At 51.3% G+C, this 8,172-nt stretch overlaps 4 protein-coding genes across 4 annotated transcripts; 3 read left to right on the forward strand and 1 right to left on the reverse strand.

Moving 5' to 3' along the window:
• Window positions 1–281: 281 nt before the first annotated feature.
• Window positions 282–1,214, forward strand: VFPPC_18651 (ATP-dependent DNA helicase PIF1; the record flags this gene model as incomplete). Its single annotated transcript, XM_022430229.1, has 1 exon — window positions 282–1,214. One exon carries the CDS (start codon window positions 282–284, stop codon window positions 1,212–1,214), a length of 933 nt encoding a protein of 310 aa, XP_022284775.1.
• Window positions 1,215–1,497: 283 nt separating this feature from the next.
• On the reverse strand, window positions 1,498–2,040 carry VFPPC_18652 (reverse transcriptase, RNaseH; the record flags this gene model as incomplete). Its single annotated transcript, XM_022430230.1, has 2 exons — window positions 1,498–1,755; window positions 1,813–2,040. 2 exons carry the CDS (start codon window positions 2,038–2,040, stop codon window positions 1,498–1,500), a joined length of 486 nt encoding a protein of 161 aa, XP_022284776.1.
• A 2,596-nt stretch (window positions 2,041–4,636) lies between these two features.
• VFPPC_18653 (RNase H domain protein) lies at window positions 4,637–5,814 on the forward strand (the record flags this gene model as incomplete). The annotated part of the gene is made up of 2 exons (XM_022430231.1): window positions 4,637–5,192; window positions 5,246–5,814. The coding sequence occupies 2 exons, from the start codon at window positions 4,637–4,639 to the stop codon at window positions 5,812–5,814; spliced, it is 1,125 nt and encodes a 374-aa protein (XP_022284777.1).
• Window positions 5,815–6,369: 555 nt separating this feature from the next.
• On the forward strand, window positions 6,370–6,885 carry VFPPC_18654 (hypothetical protein; the record flags this gene model as incomplete). The annotated part of the gene is made up of 1 exon (XM_022430232.1): window positions 6,370–6,885. The coding sequence occupies one exon, from the start codon at window positions 6,370–6,372 to the stop codon at window positions 6,883–6,885; it is 516 nt and encodes a 171-aa protein (XP_022284778.1).
• Between the last annotated feature and the right edge of the window lie 1,287 nt (window positions 6,886–8,172).

Genomic DNA, 8,172 nt, shown 5'->3' on the forward strand with positions numbered 1-8,172 from the left:
GGCGACTATGTCTGGCCGAACGTGCCTCCGTGAAGCCGGCCATTTCAGTATTAGGCGATCGTCTGCGGCAAGGACATTGAAGGCAGACGGATTACGATAAGCTGAGCTTTAACTGCTCGGGCGCAGAACACTGGGCCGTTCCGGCGTAGATTGAGAATGGACGCGTTTCATAGAGTAAGGGCGCAGCGGAAAAAGAATGTAGAAGTTTTGCAGATACCGGTGGAGGTGAAAACAACTCATCGAGGCAGAAATGTATGATATGAGTTTGCAAGTGTATCAAGATGTTGCAAAAATGCCGACTTGGGATTCCATTATCGCAGGATGAGACAGTGACGTTGGTAGACCATCCGTGCAATGTCACCAACGCCACGCGACTCTTTTCCACGAGGGCTGAGGTGGCCAAGGTCAACATAGAGAGCTTTAACAGGCTGCGGACCCCCATAGTCACATACCAGGCCTTGGACGGATTTGTTTGGCACCACGCCGAGCACCCACATCTGGAGCACTGCAATGATCGCTTCACGGACGGGTCTCTGGTTGCTCTCAAAGACCACCGCCTAGAACGACAGGTACAACTAAGGGTAGGTATGCTTGTGGTGCTACAGGTCAATCTCGACCTTCGAGGGGGACTGTGCAATGGTAGCCAAGGCATCATCTGCGGGTTCGAAAACCATGATCCTGCCAAACTCCCCAGAGCCAAGTCAGGCAAAGCCTCGTACTCATACACAGGGCACACAGGGCACACAGGGCCGACGGGACATTCCCCGGATCCTCCCACCATCCATGGGGACTATGCAGCTCTGAAAGAAAGACAAGTCCAGCGTTTCACGAGCGGACAAAAGCAGAGAGTTTGGCCCCGGGTGCTCTTTCACAACGGCCAGAGACGCACCATTTACGCAGATTGCACAGTCAACTCGGTCGGTAACCGGGAACCCTACTCACTCTTACACCGCACACAGATTCCCCTTGTAGCCGCCTGGGCCATGAGCATCCACAAAAGTCAGGGAACGACGCTGGACCGGGTCATTGTCGACGTGACGAGGGCTTTTGAAGAGGGTCAGGTGTATGTGGCCCTGTCCAGGGCGACGAGTCTGCATGGCCTCAAGGTCAAGGGTAACCCGGACGGTCTATCTGTTGGGCGCGGAGGCAACGCCGATGTCCAACGGTTTCTCAGGGAAAAGTTCGGAGCCAGGCTCTCGCAGTTACAGCCTTGAACGGTCCCGACGCACGTTCTCAGGTCGCAGCTGACCCTCCAAGGCGAGACAGCAAACTGCCCAATTGCGCTTCAGGTCTTTTGATCAATGTTGCTCGCTGTCGGCTGCAAAAGAGGACCAAGGCTCCAGGACTGTCGATGCTGTTTGATTCGTTGAATGTGATACTATTATTAATATAATCGCACTGTGCGCGCTCAGATGATTGCCAAAATGCTCAGGTCGGAGCATATCACGCTTTGCAGCCGCCACGGGGCGACCGCACGTACTCGTGAACGTCCAGAGGCTACACAGACAGCCAGAGCTTGGCGATCCCCTTGTCTGGGTAGAACACAACACACATGGCCGCCAAGTACGTCCTGGCGAACCTATTTCCTCCCTTGACCTTGCTGACACCAAGCAGCTCGCCGGCTTGGTGGTGACCGACGTCCACGACGACGACGGGGGTGGCGTCGTCGAACTCTGCGGGCGTGATCTGCAGAGGGTTGGCGAGGGCCTTGTTATCGATGAAGAATGCGCGGAAGAAGGCCGTGTCCATTTGGAGCTATCCGGTCTTAGCTTGGGTCTGATGGAAAGGAAGTTGGTGACTTGCAGTTATGACTGTTCGATTGAGCGCGTACTTACTCAAAGCCAGTGCTGCTTTGACGCTGTCCCCAATCTGCTTCTTGTCCATGGAACATGTGCCAAGATTCTTGACGGCTTTCTTGGGTTTGACAGTTGTGCGGGACCTTTTCGTCGGGTTGTCCCGGCGGTCGTCGACTGGTGACGATGCACGCTGCTTGCTGTTTAGTTGTAACCGTCCACTGGATACGTGATAATGTGACAACATGCCTTTCGTGATTCCACCATGTTGTCGAACTTGTGGCCTCAGTGGCAGACTCGAGAATGTGCAGCGACGAGTACGAGGAAATGAAAGTAGGCTGGAGGCAGTAAGAAGTAGACTTAACGTGATCCACAAGCGAGTGCCACACACAAGTGAGTGCCACACCCCACATGGCCTCTGTAACCTTCCAACTTTATCTCCAATTTTTTTTATTTCTAGAAATGCCTATTAAAAGTGATAATAATCAGATTATTCTTGCCCTTCAGGCTATTCAGAATGACCCTACATTAAGCATACGAAGGGCTGCGAAGGTCTACTCAGTTGACTATAGTACTCTAGCGCGTCGGAAACGCGGTCAAAGCTCTTCTCCGATGGGCGATACTATGCCTAATTCTCGAAAACTCACAGATCTAGAGGAATCTACAATTATTCAATATGTCCTTGACCTAGATTCGCGGTCATTTCCTCCTCGGCTAAGTGGTGTGGAGGATATGGCGAATCGCCTGCTTATAGATCGCAACACGCCTCCTGTCGGAATCAACTGGGCTTCAAACTTCGTCAAGCGCCACAAAGAGCTTACCACGCGTTTACGCGTAGATATGACTAACAGAGGGCCTTATGCGAAGATCCAAAGATAATTGAGCCTGTGGTTTGAGCTTGTGTACGATATAGTCGCGAAATACGGCATACATGAGGATGATTTCCACAACTTTGACGAGACCGGCTTTATGATGGGTATGATCTTAGCCACTATGGTTGTTACAAGCTCAGATAGACATGGCAAGCCAACTTTAGCCCAGCCAGGCAATAGGGGACGGGTTTCAGTAGTCCAAGGCATTAATTCTCGAAGGTGAGGCTCATCTCCGCCATTTATCATTGTTGCGGGGCAATATCATCTTGCGAACTGGTATGAAGATAGTACGCCTACTCAAAGGAGTTGGGTTATCTCACACAACTCCTAATGGCTGGACACAAATGAGAAAGCCGTAGATTGGATCCAGCACTTCTGAAAAGCATACTCAGCCTCAAACTCGTGGCGCATATCGTCTTCTTATCCTAGATGGGCACGAAAGCCACCACTCAACTGAATTTGAGTTATTCTGCAAAGACCACAAGATTATTACGCTTGTATGCCATCTCATTCATCTCACTATTCTTCCAGCCACTTGGATGTTGGCTGTTTTGGGCCATATAAGAAGGCTATGGCAAAGAAATTGAAGGACTTATGAGGGCAGCATTACACCACATCACAAAGGCGACTTCTTCCCTGCGTTTTTATCGCATTTAAAGCCGCAATGACAAAGAAAATATTCAGGGAGCTTTTAGAGGCGCAGGACTTATTCCACTTATCCAAAAAGTGTCTTATCGCGCCTAGATGTGAGGCTACGGACTCCAACGCCAGTTGAAGAGGCCCTCGAGCTACCAAACGCGTGGGTTCCAAAGACCCCAAAGAATCCAACAGAGGCGACTTCACAGACTGATTATATTAAAAGACGAATAAGCAGACATCAAGGAAGCTCGCCGACGTCAATTTTAATCGCATGGATCAATTTGCAAAGGGACATGCGGAATTATGCATAAGATGGCCCTCTTAAAGGCTGAGGTTAACCACTACTTCGAGAGGCAAATGTACTACTAAGTAAGCGGCGTAGAGCCAAAAAACCGTTTACGTCAAGCGGCAGTATAACTATTGCTGAGGGACAAGCTATTCAAGACCAGAATGATGTAGAAGAGCAGATACAACAAGAAGATCGCAAAACAAGAGGTCGGAAGCTGAGGGTTGAGACTAAGGCTCGACGATGTGGTGTGTGCGGCAACACTGGTCATAATGCGCGAACTTGTCAGATTGATTTAGAGACATCTAATAAAGAGGATAGCAGTGAAGATTAATTGATTTCTTTTGTTGTTGTTGCTTCCACCGCCGTCTTTGGCGGCGGAGCCAGTAGCCTGCGAATGGCTTCAAACAGTGGCTGAAACAGACCTCACGTGAGCAGGCCTCAACACCAACACAGGCGCACGTTATCTATAGCTAGATGAATTCAACAAGCATCAATCAACCAGTTACGAGTACCCCAAACCGCGTGATAATTATCACCCGAATAGAAGCCTTGCGCTTCCAACAGTTGTGGTTGTTTTATTATATATTTATATAACGAAGGTGCGAACAAGTGTGGCACTCACTTGTGTGTGGCACTCGCTTGTGGATCACGTTAACCTATTTTACAAAATGGCGAGTTCGACCAGGCAACTATTAATAGGTGGGTGAAATTGACCAGCTGTACGGCCGCCAAAAGTCAAATCTGGTCATGGCGCCAGCGGGTCGCCGCGAATCAGCGTGCCGTTCAAGACGCGCCTTCATTCGCCCCTCCTTTTTCTTCAGCGCGTCATATGAACCTTGATCAGGTTGCTCGTCACATTTGGCATCGCAATGGTAGTTGACCGAAACGCTCTGGATAGTCCTAATTCAATGATGAGGATAGGAGGATAAGAACTCCGTCACATGCCCACTGCAGCTGTGTAATCTCGGTTGCAAACAGATGCATGTCGGTGTCTACCATCAGCGATTCGGGTGGACGCTTCCAGCACATGGGTGCGTAAATTCATGTCCCCTGGCTCCTTCGAATATTCCAGTGCCTCTCCCGTCAACTCGCCTCGGACAACAGCTCAGTACAACTCCACTATGCTTTCACATCTCCACGTCATTGACGACTCTGATGCTGATGACGGCATTGGACACGTTGTTGATGACTCTGAGAGTGATGACGGCAGTGGATACGTTGTTGATGACTCTGATAGTGATGACAGCATTGGACCCGTTGAGCTACCCGATGGCCGCCTGGTCTGTCGCCCCCACGGCTTGACATTTTGCCCATACTGTTGCGTCGACTTTAGTTTCATGGAGGAGCTGTTGGAAGACCCAGAGGAACGGCTGGAGCGCGAGACGAACGAACTTTATGAGCAATTGAGCGATGAAATGCAGGCCGACATTGATGCGCGATGGGTTCCCCCAGAAGGCTTGCAGACGGTCCAGCATACCATGGAAACAATGGAACCAAAACTGGCTTCCACATCATCGATACAGCCGCATCATCGGAACCTTGCGGCCGCACCATCAGACGAGGCACAGGACGTGTCTTTCCCACCAAGTTCAATCCGCCGTCAGCGACTTCCGCCCCCGGAGTATTGTTCCCAGCCGGAATTGGCCATCAAGCTATCCCGCCCGTTGCTCGATTCATCCGCCGCGACGATTCGGAACAATTACTGATCTATGCCGATGGTGCCTGTCTCAACAATGGACAGCCCAACCCAAAGGCTGGATGGGCATTCGTCTTCAAGCCCGATACTAACCAGCCGTCTGGGATTGTGTCTGCCCGCCTTGAGAAGAAAGGACCCTTCGGAGACGCATTCGCCCAGACCAGCAACCGGGCTGAGCTACGAGCTGTGCTTGCTGCTCTCCGATTCCGGCACTGGCGAGGCGAGGGGTTCTCGACGTTAGTTTTCGCTACGGACTCCGAATATGTGGCAGAAGGGGCCACGTCGTGGATTCGCGGCTGGGTGCGGAATGGATGGAAAACGAGCACGGGCGCTGATGTCAAGAACAAGGATATGTGTGAGGTACTGCTTGGGGAGGTTGAGCGGTGGGATGATGAGGGCTTGAAGATTCAATTCTGGAGAATTCCCCGAACGCTGAACGGGATGGCGGACAGCGCGGCGAAGCAAGCTGCAAGGAAGGTGGAAGATCCGGATGATTACCGTGATGTTTTGGGTGTCCTCACATAGTTTGGGATGATGGCCCAGGGCTGCATTCTTGATCTGAGACCCAAATCACTCCGCTGAATTAGCGTGTGCTCCGGCCTGTCTGGGAGCGCACGCACAATACCGTAATGAATGAGGTGGGCTTTCCGATTGTGAGGGTACAGGTAGCAGTAAGCTTGGAAGCAACGGCTAATGTACCTTGGCTGACCACAGATCAACTGAAAACAAAAAGCCAGACACTCCCGTAAGATGAAACACCCTGCTTTTAGAACGCGACAGAGTAATGATTCATTCTCAGAATCATTGCTGCTCCTGCGTGAGAGGTGGCTTCGTGACCTGTCAGAAATACGGTGGCGAGAGAGTTCTTTATCTTCATTGGTATAACTAGGCAACTACCCTATCACCTTACTTTTTCTCAAGTGGTTGGCCAACCTTTCATATTTTGTTATCTAAGAGTTGACGGCCGAGCCCAAATGATGAAGGTGCACGGGTAATAGTTGTTTCCGTACTCCGCCGCGACACTTGCCGAGTTGCCCAATGTCCCCCCACTCAACCAAACGACACGGACAGTAACACAACATGCACAGAAGCGATGATGTTCTCTATATTTGCACAAACCCACGAGCGGGTGGATCTACCGGTCCGGCAACTACTACTTCTACTAGCTCAACTGCCTCGATGATCCACCATGGCTCTGTCGGTCGAGCCTGGCATAAATCCTGTCCTCAAACTAGCGAAACACCACCCATTTTGAACAGCACACACAGCCGTGGCCGGCGACTCGAACCCAAATCGAGATTGGTGGTTCCAGGCGGCCTGACGGTCCCCCACGAAATTAAAAACAAGTGTGTTCGATTAGGTTGGGCACCGAAGGACGGTAAAGGAAAGAGACCTGCCGTGTTCGGAATCTTTTCCGCCGCAGGTCGCTTCTGTCGCCGGATGGGCTACGAATCTCCCTCATCTCGGCCGATAGCACACGCAAAGATTGAATACCTTGGCCGTTTTAGAGGAATGTCGTCTGGGCAAGTTAGGGACGAGGTTTTGCAACTTTTGATTCTGAGATCTGGGCCAATTCTGGACTCCGGGGAAATATAATGAGCAAGCATGTTGTCCAAAGGTCTCAGAGGTGCTCACGAATTCGATCAAAGCGCAGACCGGTGGTATTTACAGCGGAAGGCTGAAAGGAAGAAACGCGGTGATTTACCCGTCATGACTGCATTGTGTGTTCGATTACAGTAATATCGAGCAGTCTATTTTGGGCCAGCCATGACATAACCTTAACGCCCGCCCATGCAGTCCGTTCACGAAACCGCTGACGTCAAACAGCGTCCATGATCAGCGCTCAACACGTGCATTCGCGGTGCCTGCATAAACGCTTCGCGACCAGGCGCCTTGCATCCAGGTGCCTTGCGTCGACAATCTGAGGATCAACATGATGACTCCCCCGTTGCCAGTTATGCCATCCGGAGCTGCTTGACGCTCCTTTAACTGAAGCCTACTGTGTCATATCAGGTCACCAGGCCAGCGAGCGACTGTATGAAAATGTCACGGCCCACCACGAAAAATTATACCAGCAGATAGCCAACAGCGTAATAAACCGGCGCATCAACTATTTTTAGTTTTATTTGCAACTTCTCATGCAATTGTTTTATTCCGGTTTAAAAGACTCAATTTGACACTCAAAATCTGTTATTGATGGCTCGTGCACACACTCGCCGTCTTGGACTATCCACTCCGAGACCTCGTTCGCGAGGCGCTCCCGTACGATGGATCGTTGACGGCAACGCAGGACCCAGACCGGCCTGGTTGGCGTCCCCCGTGCGATGCTGGGATGCCAAACTGTCGCCCTTGACCTGTCTACCCCGACTGCAGTTTGTAGACGGTGAACCTAAGAAACGAACTCTCAACAGCTCACGGATTCTACGGATTCCAGGACGTCTGCAAAGGTTGCCCCCTCCCCACGGCTCGGCATGTCGTACATCACTACTCCGTCCCATTTCGCTCCGTGCGTACCCATTTTCCTCCGCGCCCCCGCGCTTCTACCCTCCCCCTCTCGTTCGTTCGCCGGTTCCGTTGCCCCCAAAGAGTATGGCTTCGCGGGTAAGCGAGAACCCTGGTAGTCGGCTTAGATGGAGGGATGGAACATAAAACACGAGCGTTTGCCTCCCGTCACGGAAGGAGCGATGGCAGTCAATAAAAGGATCAAGATACCCTTCTCATTTCCCGTCGCGATGTTCATACACGAAGAAACTTGTCAGTGTGATTTCCGGGGCGCAGATGGTTATGTCACGAACTTCTACTCCACAATTCTCTCGTCATTGCGCGCTCGAGTTCCCCAGAAACAACTGGACATCTCATCTTTTTGCAGTACAACACATTGCG

The sequence above is a fragment of the Pochonia chlamydosporia genome (assembly GCF_001653235.2).
Source record: "Pochonia chlamydosporia 170 chromosome Unknown PCv3seq00041, whole genome shotgun sequence".
NCBI lineage: Eukaryota > Fungi > Ascomycota > Sordariomycetes > Hypocreales > Clavicipitaceae > Pochonia > Pochonia chlamydosporia.